A 26,064-nucleotide genomic window follows, 5' to 3' on the forward strand; every position below is an offset into this window, starting at 1 on the left:
CTGGGCAAGCAAGCCTCGCTCAGCCTCAGAGAATGGCGCAGGCCAACCTGGCAGGGCCGTTGTACGGGTTTCGAGGTTGCCATTGTGTGTGCCAAGCAGTCAGAGCCCTCAGAAGGTGCTGGGCAAGTCATTAGTGGTGCTAATTGGAATATCTGAAGGCCTTTTTGGGACCAAGCCATGGTCGAAAGGGAAGCCATGAGTCAGCCCAGTTCTGCCCCTGGACAAAGCGATCAGGCGCATCCTGCTAACATCACCAGATCCTTGGATCCAATCAGCATTTCATACAAGCATCTGAAAAGGGAAGAACAGCTTCTCTGAGGCTGTGCTGGACGAGGCCCTGGAAAAACTGTGTCAAGCTGGGAGGATGGAGCAGGGAGGCTCAGAAAGGGTCCCATGGGTGGGTGAGCAGGAGTCAGCAGTGGGGGGGGCAGGACCAGGGCCCTCTCTTCCCCCACCCACCCCAATTCACAGCCCCTTTCCCCCCCTGAACCATCTATGTGGGGGGGGTATGAGGGTTTGAGCCTCTGCCCTGGACCCTCTTGGAAGGGGGTCCATCTGAACCAGCAAGGGCCAGCAAGAGAACCCCACCCACCCACACACCCCGATGGGGGCTGCCAGGGCAGAATCTGCCCCTCTGGTGGCCAGGCATGTTTGCCTCCTCCTCCTCATGCAAGAGGGTCTCCCCCACCCCCAACACCCCCCAATCCCTCCAGACCTTTTCCCTTGGGATGTCCTGGGCTGGCGCTCCCGGCAGCTGGAGGTGTTTTGCTTCCCGGGAGAGGAAGGTGGAGAGCAGCTGCCTTGGCCCCTCCCTGAAATGGGAGCCCAGCTGCGCAACACGAGGGTCTCCTCCTGCTGGAGCACAAGACCAGCTTCTCCCCTTTCAGCTCTGCTCCTCCAGCCCAGCGGCTGCTCCCACTTGGGAGGCGACTCTGAGCTGCTTCGCTTTGGACAGAGATCTCTCCAAGGTCCAGGCAGGGTCTCTGGTCCTGCCAGGAGCCCCAAGAAGGTAGGGAACTGGGGAGTCCCACCAGCAGCCTCCCCATAGGAAACTGGGTGGCAGCCACAAGGAGACCAAGCGAGTTATTAGGTGTTATGCTGGAGTAGATGAAGAAAATGATGTTTATACCGTATTTTTCGCACCATAGGACGCACTTTTCCCCCTCCAAAAATGAAGGGGAAATGTGTGTGCGTCCTATGGTGCGAATGCAGGCTTTCGCTGAAGCCTGGAGAGCGAGAGGCATCGGTGCACACCGACCTCTCTCGCTCTCCAGGCTTCAGGAAGCTATCTGCAAGCCTTGCAAGCCCGGCGGGAGTTCCCGCGGGCTCACAAGGCTTGCGGGCAGCAGCCTGCAGCCCCGGCAAGTGTCCGCAAGCCTTGCGTGCCGGCGGGAGGTCCCGCCGAGCGCGTGAGGCTTGGGGCGGCAGCCTGTCACCCGAAGCACGGGGAGCCCCCCAGGGCTCTCCGTGCTTCGGGCGACAGGCTGCAAGCCTTGCGCGCCCAGCGGGAGGTCCCGACGGGCGCGCGAGGCTTGGGGCGGCAGCCTGTCACCCGAAGCACGGGGAGCCCCCCGGAGGGCTCTCCGTGCTTGGGGCGACAGGCTGCAAGCCTTGCGCGCCCGGCAGGAGGTCCCGACGGGCGCCCGAGGCTTGGGGCGGCAGCCTGTCACACGAAGCACGGGCGAGTGTCTGCAAGCCTTGCGCGCCCGGCGGGAGGTCCCGACGGGCGCGCGAGGCTTGGGGCGGCAGCCTGTCACCCGAAGCACGGGGAGCCCCCCGAGGGCTCTCCGTGCTTCGGGCGAGTGTCTGCAAGCCTTGCGCGCCCGGCGGGAGGTCCCGACGAGCGCGCGAGGCTTCGGGCGGCAGCCTGTCGCCCGAAGCACGGGGAGGCCTCCGGAGGGCTCTCCGTGCTTGGGGCGACAGGCTGCAAGCCTTGCGCGCCCGGCGGGAGGTCCCGACGGGCGCGCGAGGCTTGGGGCGGCAGCCTGTCACCCGAAGCACGGGGAGCCCCCCGAGGGCTCTCTGTGCTTCGGGCGAGTGTCTGCAAGCCTTGCGCGCCCGGCGGGAGGTCCCGACGGGCGCGCGAGGCTTGGGGCGGCAGCCTGTCACCCGAAGCACGGGGAGGCCTCCGGAGGGCTCTCCGTGCTTGGGGCGAGTGTCTGCAAGCCTTGCGCGCCCGGCGGGAGGTCCCGACGGGCGCGCGAGGCTTGGGGCGGCAGCCTGTCGCCCGAAGCACGGGGAGGCCTCCGGAGGGCTCTCCGTGCTTGGGGCGAGTGTCTGCAAGCCTTGCGCGCCCGGCGGGAGGTCCCGACGGGCGCGCGAGGCTTGGGGCGGCAGCCTGTCGCCCGAAGCACGGGGAGGCCTCCGGAGGGCTCTCCGTGCTTGGGGCGACAGGCTGCAAGCCTTGCGCGCCCGGCGGGAGCTCCCGCCGGGCGCGCAAGACTTGGGGCGGCAGCCTGCACCCCGAAGCATGCGGAGCCCTCCGGAGGGCGCCCCGTGCTTCGGGCAGGTGTGCGCAAGGCTTGGGGCGGCAGCCGCGGCTGGGGGGGGGAATAATTTTTTTTTATTCATTTCCCCCCCCAAAAAAACGAGGTGCGTCCTATGGGCCGGTGCGCCCTATAGAACGAAAAATACGGTATATAGCGGACAGGCCAAGAACCAGAAGTTCTTTAGCTTCTTAACTTCTTCCATTCTCTCTCTCTCTCTCCCCTAAATCTTTTTCTATTCCTTTTTCTTTATCCCTTCTTTCTTTCTTTCTTTCTTTCTTTCTTTCTTTCTTTCTTTCTTTCTTTCCTTCCTTCCTTCCTTCCTTCCTTCCTTCCTTCCTTCCTTCCTTCTTACCTCCTCTCCTCTCCTCTTTCTCTTTTTTGCCTTTAGATTAATGTTTTAGTTTGGCCAAAAATGAGAGAGAATATTCAACTGCGGGACTTGACATCTTTCCGCAGGGCCTGCAAGACAGAGCTGTTCCGCCTGGCCTTTGGTTTGGACTCAGTCTGACCCTTACGTTTTCCCTCCCCTTACGGTTCTGATCCATGGGCTACTTTTAAAATGAGGCTGTATTTTAAATTGCATTTTAACCTGTATTTTAAATTGTGTCTTTTTACCCCATTATGTTTTTATTGTAATTTTACTGGTGTTAGCTGCCCTGAGCCCGGCTCTGGCTGGTTATAAATTTATTATTATTATTATTATTATTATTATTATTAATCTTTGTATTCTTCTTTATAAGCCCCCGGGGCGGGTGCCAGGGCCCCAAACTGAAGGGAGTGCAGAGAAGAGTGGAGGCAAAGCTGCCCTTGAGGCCAGGAAGGGCCAGTGAGCATCTCTGAGGCCAGGACCCTTCCTGGTCCGGGGTGCGAAAGGGCAGTGGGAATGTCCAGGCAGTGGTGGGTGGACTGAGGAGACTCTGGTCTAAGTGCTCCTGAGCATGGATCTCCCTGGCAGGGGATTGGGGGGACTGGACAAGCCACCTTCTTGAGAGTAAAGGATTTGAGAGGAGTTGTAAAACAAATGCTGGGCAGGCTTTGGGATCGGGGCCCATTTCTGCTGCAGGCGGGTGCTGTGCGGCTTCTGAGCAAAGCCTGCCCCCCTCTCTCTTCCTCTCCCAAGGAGGCTCTTTGCACCCCCAGAGCCACCCCTTCCCTTCCTTCTCTGCTCACCTGCCGTTAGACGGCAAGACCACCCAGGGATCCGGCCCTTGTGGGCACATTTCAGATCCTCAGCAAACAAAGTCACGCGGTGGCATCAAGCTGGCGACAGAAATCAGGAGAAAGGTTTTGCTGCAAACCTCTGGGAGATGTTTGTCGAGAACAGAGGCTCCCCTTTGGGCAGGGTGTCGTCGAAAGAAAACCCAGCATCTCCTCCTTGTTCCAATGCTGGTCGCCCAGGATGCCTGAGCCCCAGACCAGCAGTGGCCAAGAGGTGAGGGAGCACAGCACCCCGGGGCCAACACACAGCCTGCCAAGTGCCCAAGCCACACATTCATGGGTGAGAGGGCTCTCAAGGGCGACTCTTTGCCTCCCCAGTCAGAGGTCGCAATGCTGGAATAACCAGAGAGGAAAGTTCTCTTGTCCTCAAATCCTGTTTGCGTCTGGTCGGCCACTGCGAGAACTAGAGGGGCCACAGCCCTGATGGAGCAGGCTCTTCATTTGAAAGGGGCATTCTGGCCATCGCCCCTGTATTTTCCCCATTGATCTTTGGGCATTTGGAGCTGTTGCTTTGCATTTTAAGTTTCAGAGGCTTGCCTCAGAGCGGAGAGTTGGCCAGGTGGCTCCCCAGGGACCCCTCCCCAAACCACCACATTAACCTCTCCGTACCTAAGAAGACAAGGCCCTTTAATTCTGACCAAATGCCTGCAGCTGCTGCTTCACTGCTGGTCTCACCTCTGGTTAATAAACACACAAGACGTAACCAGCTGTACTTTTGAATAAATAAGGTACAGTGGTACCTCAGGTTACAGATGCTTCAGATTACATACACTTCAGGTTACAGACTCCGCTAAGCCAGAAATAGTACCTTGGGTTAAAAACTTTGCTTCAGGATGAGAACAGAAATTGTGCTCCGGCGGCGTGGCAGCAGCAGGAGGCCCCATTAGCTAAAGTGGTGCTTCAGGTTAAGAACAGTTTCAGGTTAAGAATGGACCTCCGGAATGAATTAAGTACTTAACCCAAGGTACCACTGTATACTATTCATTGTATCAAATTGTAGATTTCAACGGAAGTCTCATAAAGTTCAACAAAAAAAGCAGAAGACCCAGTGGATCAGTTCATTCTCTCATCAGTTCATGCTTAAGGTCCACACATATAAAAGTATCTATTCCACCTGTCTGTTCACAGAGTCCAATAATCCACACGAAGGGCTGTACATACCAGATGTAATATTACAGGATAGTGGATCTTATAGCATAGTAGTAGTTGCAGTCAGCAGCGACTGTTACAAAGCAGGATTAGATGGACAAGCACAATATTGGTTTGAGTAACAGGTGTTGGCAATCCACAGATACAAAACTTCTTTCTTAAAGTGACCCATATGGCACAACAGAAGTAGCAATCCATGCTCAGATGTTGTAAACTCATATGTATATGGTATGTGCAATTGTTTATGGTTTTATATTAATTTTGCTGTAAAAATGTGTGAGATTATGATATTGTATTCATTTGCATTATCTAGAGCCTGTTCTACTGATGAAGCCTGGAATGGCGAAAAAAGGCTAATATTCCGGAAATCCTTGTCTCAGACTCTTTGAAAGGATTGTGTGGAACTGTAACAACCCTTCATGTTACGTCTTGTGTGTTTATTGAGTATGTTTCATGTAACCATAAGTTTGTTGTTGTTGTTTTGCTAATGGTCTCACCTCTGGGGCATTGTCAGCTGTGTGGTGGCTGCACCCAGAGACAGTGGGGTGCATCCACAGCTCCCCACATGGTCCAGCCCCACTGCATGCAAAATCTTCCCCTCAGCACTGAGCCTTTGGGGAGCCCCGAACGAGCCGTGCTGTCCCTCCCAGACACCCCATCACACAAGAAGTGGCCCCAATCCAGATCAGGACCCCCAGTTCACCCACAAGGATGTTCTGGCCTGGAAGGAAATATCCCCTGCTGGCCTCCAGGGCTGGTCCCCTGCCTGAAAAGCCTCATCCTGCCCATCATCACCCTTTGGGGGAAGCCATGTTTATAGAATCACAGAATTCTGGAGTTATCAGGGGCCCCTAAGGGCTATCTAGTCCAGCTCCCCGCAACACAGGAATTACAACTTGAGCATCCCTGACAGGGGGCCACCCAACCTCTCTTTAAAAGCCTCAGCTGAATCACAGCATCCTAGAATTGTTGAGCTGGAACAGACCCCAAGGGCCATCTAGACTGACCCGCTGCAATGCAGGAATCGCAGGAGGAGGAGACATTGAGCTGACTGCCCCTCCTCCAGCATTCAGACAAACACGCACAATCCACCGGCCGCGAGAGAGAAGCAGCCGCCAGTCACCCAGGGCAGTGGCTTACCATCAGCTCGGGCACGAATGTCTTTCTGGCCAAGGCCGCCGGCAGACCCCTGCTCCATCAAGGCGGAGAAGAACGGCTGCGCGGGCCCCTCTTGCCCGCAGGAAGGCGTCTCCCTGGAGCCCAGGCCCTTCCTGGGGACGCTTGGCCCCCTCTCGGCGCCACGGTGGCCCTCGCAGCTGCGGTTGAGGGCGTGGGACGGGAGGCTCTGGCTCTGCCTGGCCTGGCCCTCGAGGAAGACGGATCCGTCCCTCTGGTACTCGGGGATGGGGGAGAACTCCAGGGAAGAGTCCCTGCTGGTGCGCAGCGGGGGGGAGGAGCCCGTCTTCTTGCGGCCCTTGGCCAGCTCCGCAAAGGATGTGACCCGCTTGGGCGGGGAGCCCTGGGAGGGCATCGCGGGGCTGTCGCTCAGCTGGACCGGGCAGCTCATCATGCGCTCCAGGGAGCCCAGCCGCCCGGTGGGGCTGCGGTCCAGGCTGCGGTCATAGCTGCGGGACCGCTGCCTCCGCGGGCCAGCCAGGGTGGGCGGTGAGACGTTGACGTACACCTGCCCCTCGATGGCGCCCTTCTCGGCCTCCCCCTGCGACTCCTCCCGCGAGCAGTCGGTGTCGCTGTCGGGCCTCTGGAACAGGTAGTACTCTGTGGGCTGCAGGGGGCTGCCCCGCGGCTGCTCCTCCGAGCAGCTGGTGATGGACGAGCCGGCCGGGCTGGGCGAGGACTGGGAGGACAGGTCGCAGGTGACCAGCTTGTAGTAGTTCTGGGTGGCCACCACCAGCCTCGCCTGGCTCTGGAAGCAGGCCGTCAGGTCGGAGGCCTCGGAGGCGCAGGGGTCACACAGGGCAGGGTAGGAGTTGCAGTTGGCGTCCAAGACCGGGGAGGAGGCGTGGTGGCACCCGCAGGCCTGGTGCGGGTCGCCGGGCGCCTTGGGCTCGCCGGGCGAGGAGTGCAAGTCCAGGTAGAAGGCCCCCGAGTCTGAGCGGCTTCCGGAGGAGGAGTCATCGCAGGAGTGGGCCCCCGAGTTGAGGTTGGGGTGCACGTGCCCGTTCATCTTGTTGTAGAGGGCGCTGAAGTTGACCAGGACACCGTCGGAGCTGTTGCAGGACGAGTCGCTGACGTAGCCCATCGGCTGGTCGGGGGCCTCCGACTGGCTGGAGAGGCTGTAGCAGCAGCAGCGCTGCAGCTCCGCGCTGGAGCAGCTGCACGTACGGCTGCGGGGGGCGTCCCGGCTGTGCGCCAGCTCCTCGCCGTCGCTGGCCCACTCCTGCTCAAAGGAGAAGCTGGAGGGCTCGGCCCGGTGGCAGCCGTACTCGTCCAGCTCCATCAGCTCAGGCGCCAGGCGGCTCCTCTTGCGGGCGTCTTCATGGGACAGCTCGTCCTCCTCCTGGCCCTCCACCACGTCCGCCCGGGGGCTGGCGCTCCAGGGCTTCACGACGGGGCTGGTGTCGTGCAGGCGGAAGGGCGGAAGGGCCAGCTCGTGCAGGCGGAAGGGCGGCAGGGCCAGCTCGTGCAGGTGGAAGGAGGCCTTGCCCAGCTCATCTTCGCAGAGCTCCTGGGTCTCGCTGCCCCCCAGCAGGAAGGGGTTCTGCCGCTTGTTGGCACCGGGGGCAGGCGGGTCCCTGCGCGGGGCCTCCTTCTCTTCGGGCGTCTCCCCCGGGGCCAGGGTCGCTTCTGGAGCCTGGAGCAAGCTGCTGTAGAGCAGGGAGTCTGCCTGCGAGAGGTCCCGCTCCGGGAGGGAGCCGGTCCGCAGGGCACCTGAGTCGGTCTGCCCAAAGGGGTTGGCCCGTTTGCTGGTGGTGCCGCAGCACGGCCGGTCGGGGACCTGGCAGTGCACCAGGGGGATGTGGTGGACAATCAGCGTCTCGCCGGCCAGCTTGGGGGGGCTATCCATCGTCGTCGCTCTCCAGGACCCCCGCGGTCCCCAAGCTACCCATGGAAGGATTCAGGTGAGGAGGGACCACAGAAGCGCATCTCATCGAAGCATCCAAGGAGCACCTGGAGGGAGGCAAAGAGCAAGGAGTCAACAGCCTGGAAACAAACGAAACCGACTGAGGGTCCCACTGCTGGCTCCTGCCTGGACCACCTTGAGAGACCCCTGCTCAGAACTCAACAAGAGACTTAGGGACCCCCCCAGGGGTGAAAAGACTCGGGGAGGGGGGAAATGTAAAGAAAAGGAAGGTACATTCTTTCACCTCTGGTGGACGTGCCCGAAGATTAAGGCATTCTGGGAAATGATTTATAACGAACTGAAAAAGGTATTTAAATATACTTTCCCCAAGAAACCAGAGGCCTTTCTCTTGGGTATTGTCGGCCAGGGGGTGTTAAAGACAGATACAACTTTTTTTATGTATGCTACAACAGCAGCTAGAATACTTATTGCAAAGTACTGGAAGACACAGGATCTACCCACACTGGAAGAATGGCAGATGAAGGTGATGGACTATATGAGCTTGGCAGAGATGACGAGCAGAATCCGAGACCAGGGAAGAGAAGCGGCGGAAGAAGAATGGAAAAAGTTCAAGGACTATTTAAAGAAATATTATAAAATTGGAGACAGTTAGAATGATGTTGGATTAAAACAAGTGGTTACTATCAGTAATGGTTATGACAAAGAGAATAAGGGTGATTAGCATAAATTTATAATAAAATAAGGCAAGATTTCGCTGAATAACTGTAAGATTTTGGAATACAGAAACGGGAAGTAAGAGGAGGTCGAGGAAGTAAGGTTTAGAAATTGGGTTATGAAATGGTACTTGTTTTATGTTTTATTATTGTTGAATGTTTGTTCATGTATGTTTTGTTTCTGTTATATAAAAAATTGTTCAATAAAAATATTATTTTTAAAAAAAAAAAAGACTCGGGGAGGGGGAGGGGAAGGGAGGAAAGTGGCTCAGCACTACAACAGAGAGACCATCCCCATCACTGGTAAATCAGTCTTTCTCAGAAAAGTCCTCGGCAGACTTCTAAAAGCCTATAGACACTAAAACAGAGGTTTTCAACTTTTTTGAGTCCATGTTTCCCTTGACCAGGAGCCCAGTTAGGTCCCCCCTTGCCTGCAGAGCTGCCAGCCCCCCACCCCTTTTCAAACCCCCTCCTTTGTGGAGTGTTCCCTCAGCCTCCTCTCCCCTTTCCTTGGGAGTCCTCTGGGCAGGTGCTGCTGCCGCCCCTGGTCTCTGAGCTGCCCCCTGGCCCCCAAGAGGGGGGCCTGGGAAGAGGATGTCCCCAGCCTTAGTGGTCCAACGGAGACTGGCCAAAGGTGAACATGAGGCCAACGCCTTGCCTTGGGTGGCAGCAGCGGGCGCTGCCAGGCCTGCATGGCGGAAAGGCTCTCCTTCAGCACTGGGCGCTCAGCTCCCGGGCAAGCATTGCACACAGCAAGCCCAAGAAAGGCCAGTGTGGCCCTTGTCTGCCTGCCTGGCCTCTCAGAGACGCAAGAGGGCATCAGGAGAGGGAGGGAAGGAAAGGAGGCCAGAGGCCAGGGTTGCCTATGGCACCCTGACCATCATTCAAGGCACCCCAGGGGGCCACGGCACACTGGTTAAAAACCACTACAGTGGATGCTCGGGTTGCAAACGTGATCTATGCGGGAGGCACATTCGCAGTGCATCTGCGCACGCACGGGTTGCGATTTGGTGCTTCTGCGCATGCGCAAAGCACGATTTAGTGCTTCTGTGCATGTGTGACCCCCGAAACCCGGAAGTAACCCATTCTGGTACTTCCGGGTTTCAGCGGGTCCATAACCCAAAAAAACGCAACCTGAAGCACCTGTAACCTGAGGTATGACTGTCCACTAAAAGAAATTAGAGCAAATTAAAAGAGGAAGTAAATTTGTTGCTACTGAAGAGGAACCTGAGGTCATGCACTCCCCACCTGCACCCCAGCCTTATCTGCACTTGTTCGCACCTCCTTTCCCTGCGTACACAGAGCACAAAACAGCCCCCCACACCCCCAGTTCTCCAGTCACCACTCACGTCACCCCAAGGCCTTGAAGGGGTGTCTCTCTCCTTGCCTTCCCAGGACACGCAACATCCCATGACAACAGCCAAGCCGATGTCCCCCCTGGGTGCTTCTGCACCAAAAGCACCCTTTTTCTGTCCAGGCCATGGATCTGCTTCCGACCCCCAAGAGCCAGAAGCTGTGGGGCTGGAGGCAAGAGCCGCTCCCTCGCGTGCCCAGTCTCCTGAGGCAACAGAAGCAAAGAGCATTTTCCTGGAGAAGCCCATTGCCTGCCAGACTCCTGGCCTCTGGACAGAAGAGCGTTTCTGAGTGCCCAACTTGCAGCCGGACCCCTTGGCAAACGGACCTTCCTGGAACCAGCTGATATTAAGCCCCCTCCATTAGGGAAGCTGCCTACCTGCGCGGTGACCCCCTGCCCCCGCCAGAAATTAGGTTAATGGGATGCCGTGGGAACCTAGCAAGACCGTGTGACGCAAGGGAACCAGCGAGAGCCTTGGTTTCCTTGAAGGAAAGAAGAGAGGTGGAGGGGGCCCAATCCACTCACCCAGAGTCCTCCTTTCTCAGGAGTCTGGGGCTGGTGCCCTTGGGAAATGGGGGAGGAACTGTGTCTCCTCTTGAAGGGAACCCCAAGGCAGCAGCTGCCGACTGGCTGCCTTGGCCTCGCTTTCCTAATAAATAGCATTTGATAAATTATTCCTGGCTCTGCTTGGAAATTCTTAGCCCCATTCTTAGAAATGTCTCCTAGTCTGTGGTTCACCACCTGCCAGTTTGGGGGGGATGGATGAAGTTCTCAGCTGAGGTGTGGGGAATACCCCACGGGCATCTCTGATAGGCATTTAAAGAAAAAATGGTGATTTGTGGCTTCAGGAATCTCAGCCAAAGCCTCCATGGCTGGGTGGTGGAACGGCGGGGGGGGGCAGCACTGCCATGGGGTGACTCACCCCTAGCAGGATGAGGTCATGAAGCCCAGAAGAGCCATTGTGGGGTGTGGGGTGTGGAGAGGCTCCATAAAGGACGGCTGCTGCTCCTGATGCCCAGGACTGACCTGCTGGGAGCCCAAAGGGCCCTGCCCTGCCTCTCTCCACCTGGCTTGGGGGGGGGCCTGACAGGCTCCATAAAGGAGTGCATCTGCTGCTCAAACGGGGGGGGGGGCTCCTTTTTAAAATTGTTTTCTTTTTTATTTATGTCATTTTAAATTGTAATTTTATTACAATTTTATTGTAATATTAATGTTGTCTTTTTAGTTTTAGATTTTATGATTTATGTGGAAATCGTTTCCCATTTGGTTGTGTACCTTTTGATATGTTTTATTTATTGTTTATGACTTTTGTTATGTGGGTAATCATGTAAATCTTGTCATGTTGAGAGCCACGTTGAGCATTGTTTTAACTATGGAAAGGCGGCATACAAACAAAATGATGATGATCTGGCCCCGCCTCATTGGACACCGGAGGAGTCCAGCCAAAGGTTAGCTCCCAAACACTACTCTGCCCCCTCCCCTCCATCCCTGCCTAGCGGTGCATCGAAATCATGTGCACACAGCTGAGAAGGCTTTGCTGCGGCAGGACCAAACGGCGACTCACTGCGACAGGTGAAAAAGCAAAATGGGTAAAAATTCAATTAAAATGCAGCTAAAGACCCAAGAGCAATGAAACGCGTGGGACACTTTTTCACCCCAAAAGTAATCCACGTAGGTCCCTGAAGGCATCTAGGCCATGTGCTGTCTGCCCCCAAAATGGCCACTTCCCCCATCACCGTCTCCGCAGGTGAGGCAGCCCAAAGGTTGGCCTCAGCAGCTGATCACGAGGCTTATGCTAGTTATTTATTAAATTTGCACCCCGCCTTTCCTTCGAGGAGTTCAGGGTGGCACACACACTTTTCCTCACAACGGCCTTGCAAGGTAGGTCAGGCGAAGAGATGGCACCTCCCAGTGGGCTTCATGTGGCTGCCCCCAGGTTGAGCCCACACTCTAACCACTGCACCACACTGCCTCTGAAGCGCTAGCTACTACATCAAGGGCGCTGCATAAAAAACAGAATCTGTTGTCTCACAGGCAGCAAGGAAAATGGGAGTGAACTTTGGTGGCCATCAGCCAGACAGGAGAGGATTTGGCCAACTTGCAAGATCATGCAGCGCTTTCAAGACTGGAGCAACCGTATCCTGCAGCGAAGCAACCACCAGGCTCTGAATCTGCAACCACCAATAGGGTGATAAATCAGAATCCATAAACAGGGATTGGGGGCCAACCAGATTAATGAAGTGGTGAGATCTCCACCGATTATTATCTTTTTAGGCAGCAGTTTAGGGGTGATTTGGATCAGGGCCAGCTTGTTGCACTTAAAATATATATTAAGTGCAGCATGCTGGCCCTGATCCAAATCACCCCTAAACTGCTGCCTAATAATAATAATTGGTGGAGATAAACAGGGCTATTTTTCTAGAAAAAGAGGTTCTGGAACTCACCCTGAACACCTCCTTTGTTCTTTTAGAATAGCCAGGGTGCCCACCTGAGAGGGGCCAGAAGGGAGTTCTGGTGAATTCTGGCTGAAAAAAAGCCCTGCGCACATAGATCATTTTGCTCGCATGCCACCTTTCCCTAGTTAAAACCAAGGCGGCTTACAACACGGAAAAATATTAGAGAGTTACAAACGTAACAAAAGCAGTCACAAAGAAATAAATCATCAATAAGTACACAACCAAACTGAGCAATACTCCTCTCTCTCTCTCTCTCTCTCTCTCTCTCTCTCTCTCTCACACACACACACACACACACACACACACACAAACACACACACAATTTTGCCAGTACAAAACTCAGAAACACACACCTGAAAGCTATCTGCTAATTGCCCCACTAGGGGGAAACGGGTGAGCAGGTGAAATTTTCCTTTTTAGCAACGCTCAGCATCTGTCACTGTGCGGAAGTTAAAGAGATTGCGACTAAACATCAGGAAGAACTTTCTGACAGTAAGAGCTGTTTGACAGAGGAACGGTCTCCCTGGGGAGACGGGATCCTGTCCTCCCTTGGAGGTTTTTAAACAGAGGTCGGGGGGCCATCCATCATGGATGCTTCAGCGGAGATTCCTGCATCGCAGGGGGTGGACTAGAGGGCCTTTGAGATTCCCTCCAACTCTACGATTTTATGATTAAGGGACAGTTCACAGTGTCACACAATTCTGAGCAGGTGTAATTCACTCCCCCCTCCCCCCAAAAAACCAGTACTCCTCCAGGAGCACTTCAGTGGGACATTTGGCTCAGAATAGCCCCCCACCAGGAGAGAGTGAGTTAGCAGAGAAGCCAGCAGCGAAGCAAGAAATCCCCCAGCCCTGCCGCCTGAATGCATGTCTTGAAATGCCACTGGGGCCTTCAGAAGGCAGGGTTCAGTGGGGAGAGCAGGCAGGCAGGCTGGGGGGCGCACTGTGCGCATGTGCTCGCCTGTGTGCTCTGCGCATTGGGACCAGAAGGGGGAGGGCGGCCGCAGCAGCTGCAGCAGCAACAGCACCGAGCTGTCAAGGCTGCGGCTGCCGCTCAGGCGAGGCTGATCCAAACCTCCCCCGACGGCCGCTGGAGGGAAGCCCAGCCTCCAACCGCGCATGGATGGCTGCATGTGCGCATGGATGGCACAGAAGAGTGTCCCTGTGTGGGCTGCTGGCACGCTCCCTTCCAGCAGCTTCCTCGCCTTGACAGCGGTGCCTCTCCAAGCGGCCGTTCCCAGAGCAGCCGCCATCGCTCTTGACTGCCGCTGCAAAAAGCTCTCATCCTCGTCCTTGGCGCCAGAGGCTCTGCCAAGCCCAGAGTGGCGGCGGGGGGGGGCTGTATGCTCAGAAGCAGGGAGGGAGGGGGGAAAGGGTGCTCAGGGGCTTCGGAAGAGGGGTGCCGCCTCCGGAGGGGGTTCCTGCTTCTGGTATGGGGAGCGATGGCAGCAAGAAGGAACAGCCTGTGCAAAATGCCCTCATTTAAAAAGATCACACGGCCATGCAAGAGGAGTCAGTGTGGTGCAGCTGTTAAAAGTGTCAGACCAGGACCTGGGGGGCCAGGGTTCAAATCCCCCCTTGGCCATGAAGCTCACAAAGGTGGTCTTGAGCTCAGCCACTGCCTCTCAGCCTAGCCTGCCTCACAGGGCTGTCGTTGTGGGAGAGAACAGAAATGCAGCAAAGGGATTAATAAGAGCTGGAGGCACATGGGCGAAAAGGCCAGGCCTCAGGCTGCAGGAACCTCAAGGAGGCCAGCCGGGGATTCTGGGAGAAACTGTTGGCCTTGGAGCCTCAGCAAATCTCAAGTCAAGGATCGGGGTGCCAGGGGACACCGGGACTTACCCCGGGGCAGAAGGCTTGGCATTTATATGGGAGGGCAGGATGAAACACATCCTTTGATAAGCTCCAGCTCATATTGCAGACTAGTCTTATTCTTTTATCCTCTGTCCTCCTAAGGTGCAGAAGTTCAAAACACACCAAAATGAATTTAACACATGTAAATTAAAACATTCAAAAGTATACTAAAAGCCGTAAAACCAGGAGACGCCTAAAAACACCAAACACAGCTGAGAGGAAAGAGGAATCCTAGGACTGTAGAGTTGGAAGAGTCTATATTTAGGAATGAAGCTGAGGCTCCAGTACTTTGGCCGCCTCATGAGAAGAGAAGACTCCCTGGAAAAGACCCTGATGCTGGGAAAGATGGAGGGCACAAGGAGAAGGGGACGACAGTGGACGAGATGGTCGGGCAGTGTTCTCGAAGCTACCAGCATGAGTTTGACCAAACTGCGGGAGGCAGTGGAAGACAGGAGGGCCTGGCGTGCTCTGGTCCAGGGGGTCACCAAGAGGCGGACACGACTAAATGACTAAACAACAACAACATTTAGAAATCCTGCTGCAAGGCTTTATTTCACGCAGGTCAAAGACCCAGTTTGGCAAAAAACCAACAACCCACACACATTTGCAAACACACACAAGCTGGCAGCCTCAACGGGCACCTCTGGAGGCTTCACCTGGGGCAAAAAAAGCAGGCAGCGCCCCCCACCCCTGTACTTATAGCTCTGCCTGCCAACAGCCATCCCTGGATGGGCTCGAACCACCAACCTTCTGGTTAACACACAGACCCATTAACAGAGCAAGTCTCCAGCTGGCACCCAAAATGCCACATCTGCCTGGCACACCCCACCCTAAGCAGGCCTGTCCCCAACAGGGACCTGCTGTACCTCATGTAGCATGGGACCTGGGAGCAGAGAGCACCTTGCCTGAATCACAGATTCTCTCATCCTCAGCTCCCCCTCTGTGAAACAGGAAAAGCAGCAGCAGGCCTCGCAGGGCCGTTGTGAAGAGGTATGAGACCAGGAGATGCCACTACTTGCCCGGGCTCCCTAGGGCAGCTGTGCCCAACCCAAGACACCACATTTCCCCTGGAGAATGGCAGCCTCTAGACATGCAGTTCAGCTGCTGCTGAGACCACTGGTCCAGCTGGCCCAGTGCTGCTGGCTCTGACTGGCAGTGTCTCTGGGAGAGAAAGCAGAAAGGGAACTTGGCACCTCAGCCACAAAAACGGCAAGCTGCTTTCCTCAACCGAATCCAAGGGATCAGCCCTGGGTCAGCGGTAGCTGATCTGCTTTGCATGCCAATAGTCCCAGGTTCAACCCCCAGCTCAAGAGAGCTGCTGCCAGTCAGTGTAGACAACATCTGCCTCCTGCCAATGACTGTGCCAACGCAGCTGCCAGCCTTGGCTAAACACAAGCAGGTTCACCTGGAGTCAAGCGGCTGCCCAGCTGCCAGGTAAGCCTGTCTATGAGTAGAAGGAGAAGGCTGGCAGCATTCAATGAAGCTGGACATCTCCACGGAGCACAGTTAAACTGCAGAACTCCCTCCCACAGAAGGCAGTGATGGCTTTAATGTGGGAATGTTCAGGGATGCAGGAGAGGATATATTGTTTGATTATAGCCTTTCCAACTTGTGTTAACAAGTTCCACAATTTAGCAGAGTAACATTCCCCTTTTTAAACTTGTGGCGGATGCGTTTGCTCAGGCTCGCTAAAGCCTCTCTAATAACTGTTCTGGTATTTCCCCCTTATACCCTCATAAACGATAAGACACAACAAAGTCTTCTCTAAAAGTATTAAAACAGTTTACTCACGCATCATTCTGTTCACAATTGGATCCCAGAAGGCAGACTTAGCTTAGAAAAGTAACATACACCTGGAAACTATCTCATAAGGAGACAGTCCCTTTGTCCTCTCTTGGCTGGAAGCCAAGAGAGCATCTTTGGCTAAGCAGATGTTGCTTCTTCGATGCATGTAGTGAAAGAGAGAGATGGCTGCCCTGCCCTGTGCTTTTGTTATTACCTGCACATGTGAGGCCACGCCCACCTCTAGTCACATGCAGAGGAAGTCTGTAACAGCCCAGAAGGAAACAGGAAGTTTACCTGCTGACTGGACAAATATCCCTCCCCATGTGTAAACATGTTCACTCTAGGAATGTTGTACTTGACTGCTCTTGTGTTTCACACCCCACATTTAAGAGAGGATTGGACTAATTCATGGAGGAAGAGAGGGCTCTGGGTGGCTCCTGGCCAGGAGGCCTATGCTCTGCCCTCCAGAGTTGGAAGCAACAATGCTTCTGAACCCAGTTGCTGCAAACTGTGGGAGGGGAGAGGCCTCTGGTGGTTGGATCCTGCTCGCTTTCAGGTTTCCCACTGGGGCATTTGGCTGGCCACTGTGCGAACAGGATCCTGGACTCGATGGGCTACCATTGGCCTATACAGCTGCAGGCTCGTCTTTTGTTCTTACATGGCGAGAGCAGGATTGCTGCTGGGCTCCCGGAGTGGCGCTGGGTGCCAAGGGGAGTGGTCAAGACATCATTCCCAGTAGGTCGCGCCAGAGGGTTCACATCCCCACTGGGGGCGGTCACTGCCTCTCAGCCTACGCTCCCTCGCAGGGCTGTTGTGGGGAGTAAATGAGGAGGGAGAGAACCATGGATGCCTGGGAGAGAAAAAGAGGGGGATATAAAAGAACCAGGCAGAGGGCCTTCTGGGTGGTGGCGCCTCCCCCCCCCCCCGTGAAACACCCTCCCATTCGATAGCCAGGGGATAAGTAACTATGCAAGCTTTAGAAGACATCTGAAGGCAGCCCTGCATCGGGTTTTTAAATATTTAATGTTTTCTTATATTTTTATATATGCTGGAAGCCGCCCAGAGTGGCTGGGGCAACTCAGTCCGATGGGCGGGGTACAAATAATAAAATGATGATGACGATGAAGGAAATCAGTTCCTTGCTATGGAAATTGTTGAGCTCAGCTCTCTGGCATCAAACAACTGTGAACATCTGCAAAATGCGAGAACTAAAAGGAGACTGTTGCGTCTGCAAAAAGTGACCGGGGCTGAGAAGGAAGCTGAAGGAGGCCTTCATCAATAATAAACAGACTTGCCAAAAGTGCCATGCAAATTTTCGACTTGCCCAAGTGCCACGCAAATCCTCAGGGGTCCTGAATAACAGGCCTCTTTATTGTGTCCATTTCACAGACAAAGAGACGACCCACGGAGTTCTTGCTGCAAGGGGGCTTCCTCCCAGGCCAGGACCAGGCTCTACGCCACACTCTTTCCAGGGTCAGGGACGTTATTTTTATTCACAAAAACGTTTCTCTGCTACCGCCTTAGCATGAAATCTCAGGGTGGGGAACAACAACACAGCATGAAACCTCATCCGAAAAGAAGCAAATCATCACTAACGCGATGGGGGGAGAGTGGTCGATTTTACAGAGCTGCACATTTTTGGAAAGTAAGATGCTGACAGAGCCCGGCTCCCCGCTCGCCCCCGTGGGAGGGGAAGGAGCCCTTCCCGGCTCGGGGCCTGAAAGCCCCCCCCCAGGCCGGCCCCTGTCCCCCCCCCGCCCACCGAGACCCTCCCCTGCCGGGAGGAGGCGACAACAGCCACCCGGAGGAGGGCATCCCTGGACCCCCCCCCATACCACCCGGGCAGGAATCCTGGGAAGAGGCTCTCCCAGGCCTGCCGCCCCCCCCCAGCCCCAAATCTCCTTTCCCCTCCATTTGTCATCTCCTGATGCTGCTCCCCACCGTCGAGGAGAAAATAAGACGCACCGGAGAGACCCCTCGGCCAAAGCGCCCCCTCCCCTCCCGCGTCAAGCTCCAGCCTGCGCGCCCGCACTGCCAGCACCCCCCGCCCCCCCCCGCTCTTCCCAGGCCGCGCTCCCGGAATTTGCGAGAAGAAAATGGTGCCTGAGGACGGCGAGCGGCCGCCGCCTCCCCTTTCCCTGGCGAGGGTGCCCCGGGGAGGGCGAGGAGGCGCTGCGATGCACCTGCTGCAGACCCCGCGCGGCCCCCGGGGAGGGATCTCCAGCTGCCCCGGGGGGGGGTGGGGGGCATCCCTCAAGCTGCGCGGCCAAGCAGCTGTCAAAACTCCCGGCGCGGGGTGGGGGGTGGGAGGGCTGCAGCAGGTAGGGGCTCCAGGAGGAGGCGGTCCCCCCATCCTCGCCCTCCATCCCTCCGCATCCTCCCTGCCTCCATTGTCTCCTCTCCCCGCCCCCCCCCCTTCCAGGCAGCATCTCTCGCTCGCTTTGTCTGGCGGCAGCGCCGCTCCCTTTGCAGGTGAGCCTGGCCCGGAGCAGGGAGGGCAAAACCCCAAGGCACGACCCCCTCCAAACCCAAAAAAGCCCCCCTCTCACTAAATAATCACCCCCCCCCGATTGCAGCAGCAGCAGCAGCAGCAGCAGCCACACCCCGAGTGGCGGCGCGCAAAGGCGAGGATGCCCGTCGCCACCACCCTCGGGGCTCCGGGCAGCCAAGCGGCAGGACGCCTGGGTCCGGGTCCAGGGAGGCGGAGGGGGGGGGTCTGTGTAAGCCTGGTGCCCGGAGGAGCGAGTGCGGGCCGGGCCGGCTCCGGTGGCCCCGCGGGCCGAGTGAGGACGTGGCACGGGCCACCTGCGCCCCCGGGGACCCCGCGCTGCCCGGCTCACCTGGGGCGCCGCTCCTGGGCGGGCCGGCGGGCGTCGTCCGTGGTGCTGCTATCGCTGCCTCCGCCGCCGCCGCCGCCGGGCTCCGCGCTGCATCCCTGGCAATGCGGCGGCGCTGCGCAATGCCCGCTCCGCCTCCCGCGCCCGTGACGTCGCGCCCGGGACCGCGGCTCCGCTCCTCGCGCGCGGGGCACCGCGCAGGCCCCGCGGGACCAGACGGGGCGGCGGCAGGAGGGCAGCGGGGGGGGGGTGCGCAGACCGAGCGAGGAATCGCCGGCCCCCCGCACCCCCCGCCTGCCCAACGGGGCCAGGCGCGCTCCTCCCTGCCGGGCGCGCGCCGTCGCCTGGGGAAGCGAGATGCGGCCGCCAGCGCGGGAGAGGATTCCCTTTGGGGCCCCTGGGAGGAGGGCCCCACCGCACCCCAGCCGCCGCGCGTCCCATCCATCAGGATGTCAGAAGTGCCTCGGATGAGGCCCCTCCAGCGCAGCCTCCTGCTGTCGAAGGGCCAAATATCCCCGGGCATCTGGATAGACTGCCCCTGGAGCTGGTGGTTCCACCAGAAGCTAAGAAGCTCCTGCCGGGTCAGACCAAGTACCCCCCTAGTCTGGCACCCGCACCTCGCAGGGGGCAAGCAGCAAGCAGCATTGGGGCACAAGGGAAGGAGAAGCGAAGAAAAGCCACCTGGATGAGGCCCTCACCATGCTCAGCCAGATGCTCTGAAGGGATCTGAGCACAAAGGATCACAGGCTGTCCGGCTGAAAGGGACTCCAAGGGTCATCCAGCCCAACCCCCTGCAATGCAGGGATCCAGCTGCAGGACTGGCCTGATGTTCATAGATGGTCGGGGCCCCTGCTGGAAAGGACCAAGCAGGGCCATTTGCTTGCAACAACAACAACATTCCCCAGCCCCTCTGGGCGGCTCCCAACAGAATATTAAAAACACGATAAAACATCAGACATTAAAAACTTCCCTAAACAGGGCTGCCTCCAGATGTCTTCTAAAAGTCAGATAGTTGTTTATTTCCTTGACATCAGATGGGAGGATGTTCCACAGGGCGGGTGCCACCACCGAGAAGGCCCTCTGCTCCCCCCCCCAGACCCAGAGGCCTCTCAAGCAGCCCCAGGAAGTGGCCTGATCCACACCCCACAGGGCTCCCCCAGCAGCCTCTTCCTCAAATTCTGGGAGGGGTGGGGGTAAATGTGTAAGTGGGCACATGGGGGTGAGCGCCAGGAGGGGTCGGCTTCAGGAGAAAGAGCCCCAGGAATTTCTCTCTGTGGGCAGTGGTGGCCTTGGGAGGGGAGGGGTGGCAACAGATCTCCAAGGGGTTATTTTTAACACTCCCTCACATGTGAATGTCTGTTGCATTCAGGGAATGAAAATAGCCTGGTGTGGCACACCCTATTTATGCCCTGGCGCAGCAGAGTCCTGCATTCACGGGGGGTGGGGTGGGAGGAAGATAATAATAAAAACAATTATTTTATTATTATCACCCACCTGACTGGGTTGCCTCAGCCACTCTGGACAGCTTCCAACACATATAAAAACGTGACAGCTTCCCTATACACTGCAGAGCAGGACCACCACCCCAGCAGTTTTGAATCCCCCACAAAAGCACAGGGGGTGGGCTGGAAGGGGCCTTCAGGGAAAGGTTCCAGGGGGCAGCCAAAAACTGTGCCGGGAAGACTGAAACACTTGAGCTGCTAGGAGGGAGAGCAAACCGGAACTTTTGAGAGGGGGGTGGGGGCCTGTGCTAACTGGTGCCCATTGGGAGGGTGGAGGGAGGGAGGGAGGCCAGGAGCAGGGGGAGCAGCCAGAGGGTGGCATTCAAATAAGTTTGACTCAGAGTAGGCCCATTGAAATGAATGAGCATGACTATGCGATGTCTCAGGGGTGAGTGAAAATCTATATGGGGAACCGGGGGGAGTCAATATCTACATTCAAATCTGCTGCTGATTTATTATCACGGTCACAGACCAGTTCGGGCTCACTTACAATATCAGGAAAATCATAAAACACAACAGGAATACATTAAATTGCAATTGGGTATAACAGAGTCAATACAGATATTGTTGTTGTTGTTGTTTAGTCGTTTAGTCGTGTCCGACTCTTCGTGACCCCATGGACCAGAGCACGCCAGATGTACAGATATACAGATATAGCGGCAGTTAAAAAAATATATTAAATATTGATCACCAAAATATAACCTAAAATTGTCATTTAAAACCTTAATCATTTTGGTAGTAGCTGGTGGGCCCTCGCTGGCTGGCTGTAAGGAAGAGGGAAGGCTGTTGAGGGCTGGCTAAGGGCGGTGGGACAGTGCCTAATGCAGCAGCCATCACTGACCATGGCACACAGCCTTCTGGAGCATGATGTGCTGAGATCTGGTGTGGTTCAGGGGATGAAAAGCTGGGAGTGGATCTTGGGAATCTGGGTCCATGACACTGAAATGTGCAGATCAGGCCAATGGCCCCTCACCCTCGCCTCAGAGTGGGCAACCAGATTCCACAAAGAGAAGCCCACAAGCAGGATTTGGGCACAGGGGTCCTCTCCCCGCCTGCATTTTCTGGCAACCGCAGAGGCTCTCTCTTCCGATGGGAAGAAGAGTGAGCCACCGCCCGTGTCAGAGATGCCAAACACTATCAAGGCCGCACGAACGACAAGCAAGAGTTTGCTCACGTGCGCGACAAGTACTGGCTGAGTCCTAAGATTCTTGTAATGAATTCTATGATCCAGGGGAGTTGTCGCCAAGGAAACGAGCAACAAAGCACCGAAACCTCACAAAATATCAACAAAACAGTAAGGAGGTGGGCAGAGCTCTGCAGCAGCAGGTGGATGGAGCCAAAGGGGGCCCATTCAGTCTGGCATCTTGATCTGGCCACGGCCAACCAGGTGCCCGTCCTGGGAATCCTACAGGAGCAAAACAAGAGTCCTCTGCCCTCTTGCACCAGCAGGCAAGCGGACTCCGAGAATGGAGATGACCAGTAGCTCCTCCTGAGTAAATCACTGTGAGAAAACAGCTCCTCCTGACACAGAGAGATCATCTTTTACACATGAGGGCTTTGCAACCTGCAGACCAGCCAAGATCCTTACCTAGTTTTTCAGTCTGCCTACCAAACAGTTGATATCAAGCAGGCAACAGAAGCAGCAGGCACCAGTTCTCCTCGCGTGGCATGTTGTTTGTGAAACCTTCAAGGGCCTTGAAGATGCCAGCTCCTCAGAGGAAGAGCAACACAGCAAACACAGAGGAAGAGACAGAGGCAGCTGCCGGGAAAGAGGAAAACTGACCAGGAATGCCCCAGAGATGGGCGTCTCTCCTTGCTTCAAATATAAATGTCCGCACACACTAAGAATGTCCTTTAGGGTATAAGTGACAGAAGGCAGCACCTGCTTTCCAGGTGCCAACCATCACTCCTGCCCTCCTGCTTGCAGGTAGCAGCCCCTGAGGGAGCCCTCAGTCCTGGCCTCACAAGAGCCTCCAGATGCCACCTGCCTGACCCACAGAAGCCCCTTGGGGGTGAGTGAGGGGGGCATGTTCTGCTTGGTTCAGAGGAGCAGACCAGATAGAACCAAGGGAGGTGCTATGCAAGGTTCTTCAGCCAGCTCTCCTCTTCTCTTGGGTGCCTCCCCTTTGCAGTCTGCAGAGCCTCTGCCGGGGAGGTGGAGAGAGCGGCTGGCCACCAAGGGAGCAAAGCCTGGGCTGCTGAATGAAAAGGCCCAGTGTCCGTGCAAAGAAAAGCTCCAAGGAGGGGCCTGGCACAGACGCGGCTCGGGTCACAATCCCAGGGGAAAGGGCCAGGGCAGATCTGCTCTGCAGGCTTGGGCTGAATCCGCCGGCTGGCAAAGCACCACCTTTGCCAGAGATCTCCATGGCCCAAGAGAGAGGCACGGCTGGTGTGCACAGACTCATCTTGGCTCCAGGCTCTGGCTTCCAGCCCTTGGCCTGGGCTCCTCCATCTATCTTTTGCCCACCTGCAAGTGGCTCCACCTGATTCCTGGAGGCGCCAAGGGAGAAGAGAAGGACTGCCTGCGCCGGAGCTTGGCTGGAACAAACTCTCTTTGCAAAGCCCAAAGCATCATGCTCTTCTTTTCCATAATGGTGCATCAAAGAGGTGGGAGCTCCAAGTTATCCAAGGTGAAAAGTCCATCACACCTTTATCTCCCTTTCCTCCTCACACTGCAACTCTTCCAGGAAGGCACACACTCTTGACCCAGGGGCTGAGATGAGGCCTTCACCTCCTGAACCCTTTCAAACAGACTGGATTCCTTTCCACTGAAATTCCTCAGCAAATTCCTCTGTTCCAAAGTGTTGCTTCTTGTCCACAAAGAATCATTAACATGGTTTAACCCCCTCATAAAACAATTTCCTAAGAGCTTCTATTCAGAATTTGAAGCCACTGTGTTTATTATTCGACCGAGGTATCTTCTAACTTAATTTTTATTTAATAAATATGTTAGCTGCTTCTCAAAATAAAGTATTGGTGCAAGCTGTCATATCATGTCTGATAAAATCCGCTAAAGGCATATGCAATATTGCAATAAAACACTTGTACCATAACAAGTAGGAACAACAAAGATCACAGCAGCCATTTAAACAGTCCCCCCACCAAATCAAAAGCAATCTGGAGAAATCAGAGATCACCCCCTTTTTTTCTTTTCCTTCTTTCTTTTTCTCTTTCCCTATTTCCTCCCTTCTCCTAGCCTCTCTTTTCCCCACAACCCCACATTGCCTATAACAAAAATGTCTCAGACAGTAACTGACCTCTATGAAGGACTCTATGATTTGAAAACGGAGATGCAGAATGTACTTTTGTTACTTATGGGAAAACTTTCATTGAAAACATATTTAAACTACTAATAGTAATAATCAAGCCCCCTAAAGTCCAGGGCCAAAGCATGTCCCGCCGCATGTGTTGGATGGAAAGATTATCCGAGACAGGTTTGTGGGTGCCCTGAAGGCTCCAGAGGACTGAACCCCCTCCAGACCACAAGTATTGGGGAGCTGAGGGAGGGAATCCCTTTGGGAGCAGGGCGGATGGTACCTTAACAGAATCCCTGTCCTCTCTCAGGTACTCAGCACTGGGTAGAGAGACACCCAAAATCCACTGACTGCTGGACTTGCCACTGGCCAGGCAGATGCATCCAGAGAGGTCCCAGGCCCCTGCTCCTACTGCTTCCCAAGGTGCGCAGATATTCCAAGGAAACCCTGCACATCCCCCCCCTCCAATCACCCTGCCAGGTTTCCGTCACACCAGCCAGGCTGCTGTGTTCTTGCCCAAGGCCTTTCCATTTGCTAACCGGCTTCCAACAGAATATTAAAATACAATGATTCATCAAATGTTAAAAACTTCCCTAAACAGGGCTGCCTTCAGACGTCTTCTAAAAGTCAGATACCGGTAGTTGTTTATTTCTTTGGCATCTGGTGGGAGGGCGATCAACAGGGCAGGCGCCACCACCGAGAAGGTCCTCTGCCTGGTTCCCTGTAATGAGGGAACTGCCAGAAGGCCCTCGGCGCTGGACCTCAGTGTCCAGGCAGAACGATGGGGGTGGAGATGCTCCTTCAGGTATACTGGGCCAATGCCATTTAGGGCTTTCAAGGTCAGCACCAACACTTTGAATTGTGCTCGGAAACGTACTGGGAGCCAGTGTAGGTCTTTCAAGACTGGTGTTATATGGTCTCAGCGGCCACTCCTAGTCACCAGTCTAGCTGCCGCATTCTGGATTAATTGCAGTTTCCAGGTCACCTTCAAAGGTAGCCCTACGTAGAACGCATGACAGTAGTCCAAGCGGGAGATAACCAGAGCATGCACCACTCTGGCCAGACAGTCCGCGGGCAGGTAGGGTCTCAGCCTGCGTACCAGATGGAGCTGTTGCCCTGGACACAGAATTAACCTGCGCCTCCAAGGACAGCTGTGAGTCCAGAATGACGTGATGCACCTGGTCCTTCAGGGGCACAGTCACACCTCACCTTATTCTCCAAGGAGCTTAGGGTGGCATATATGGTTTTCTCCCCTTCCTTCTTTAATCCCCAAAACAACCCTGTGAGGTAGGTTAAGCTGAGAGGCAATGTGACTGGCCTCCAAGGGGGAGTCATGGCTGAATATGGAGTTTGAATTCTGGTCTCTTCTGGGTCCTGGCCCACCACTCCTGGAATCCTAGAATGGTAGAGTTGGAAGGGTCCTCTAGTCCAACCCCTGCAGTGCAGAAATCCCAACAAAAGCTTTCTCGGGCAAACAGTCACCCAACCTCTCCTTAAAAGCACCAAGCAAGGCGAGTCCACCACCTTCCAAGGGAGCCCGTTCTGCTGTGAACATCTCTTACTGCCAGAAAGTTCTCACACCCCCCTGCCCCCTGAAATAAAAGAATTAAGGTCTTATATATATAATAAATGTTCCTAAATGCACCAAGCAAACATGTACATAAATATATAAACCACATGTCTGAAGCAGCTCAGGAAAACAGCCCAGAAACCATTTTGACTCTCAAACTGACCAAATGTTTTCTCTGCAAGGTCAAGGAAAATGGAAAAGCCTCCCCATTGTCTTTTCCTTCACAAAGCCTGTCTTAAGGGTGTGTCTGTTTATGAATAGGGTGAGCCTGTGACCTGGCTCAGGAACTAAGTATTTATCATTACAAAAGAGTGGCCAGGCTCCCCAGGGTATCCAATCAAGTGAGCATTAACAGGTAACCTGTCAGACAGGAGGTAAACAACACACTCAGATTTCTGGCAAACAGCACGCTCAGATTTCTGCTGTAGATCGCCCTTTCTGTGATGTAGGTATGATGTTTCTGGGGGTGGTCTTGGACTCCAAGGCAGGGAATTTAAAATGTCTATATAAGGGTGGGCACACCTTTGTTTGGGGTCCTCCTCCTTTCCTGCGTGTGAGGGGAGACCCTGTTGCAACAGTTCAATAAAGATCAGGCTTACTAGCTGCTTTGCTTTGCTTCTCAATATTCTCTGGTTGGCCTCTGTTCTTTTCTCCTACCAATAGGGAACCTACGTAAAGACTCTATAAGGGCTCTTGTGTCCCCCATAAGGGAATAAGGGCAGATTTTCGTTTATTACACCCCCTTCAAGCTAAAGGGGGCAGGTGTCTGCAAGGCAGGCTGGGAAAGGGTGAGCGGAAGGATGAAGTCCAAGAGGAAAGGAGCCCTGTGGGGTGTGGCGAG

General features: G+C 55.4%; 1 protein-coding gene across 3 annotated transcripts in view; it reads right to left on the minus strand.

The window, feature by feature from the left end:
• RUSC2 (RUN and SH3 domain containing 2) overlaps window positions 1-26,064 on the minus strand; it is a 54,757-nt gene that overhangs the window by 24,288 nt on the left and 4,405 nt on the right. The window contains exons 1-2 of one of the 3 annotated variants that reach the window (XM_053407889.1): window positions 18,901-19,035; window positions 5,997-7,985 (exon numbers count right to left, since the gene is read on the minus strand). In XM_053407889.1, the coding sequence (XP_053263864.1) occupies window positions 5,997-7,881 (1,885 nt within the window). In that variant the 5' untranslated portion in view covers window positions 7,882-7,985; window positions 18,901-19,035. Of the gene's footprint in view, window positions 1-5,996; window positions 7,986-18,900; window positions 19,036-26,064 lie in introns of those variants that run through there. The other 2 variants (XM_053407887.1, XM_053407888.1) reach the window with 2 other exon arrangements.

This window comes from Podarcis raffonei, chromosome 11 (genome assembly GCF_027172205.1).
Source record: "Podarcis raffonei isolate rPodRaf1 chromosome 11, rPodRaf1.pri, whole genome shotgun sequence".
Taxonomy (NCBI): Eukaryota; Metazoa; Chordata; class Lepidosauria; order Squamata; family Lacertidae; genus Podarcis; species Podarcis raffonei.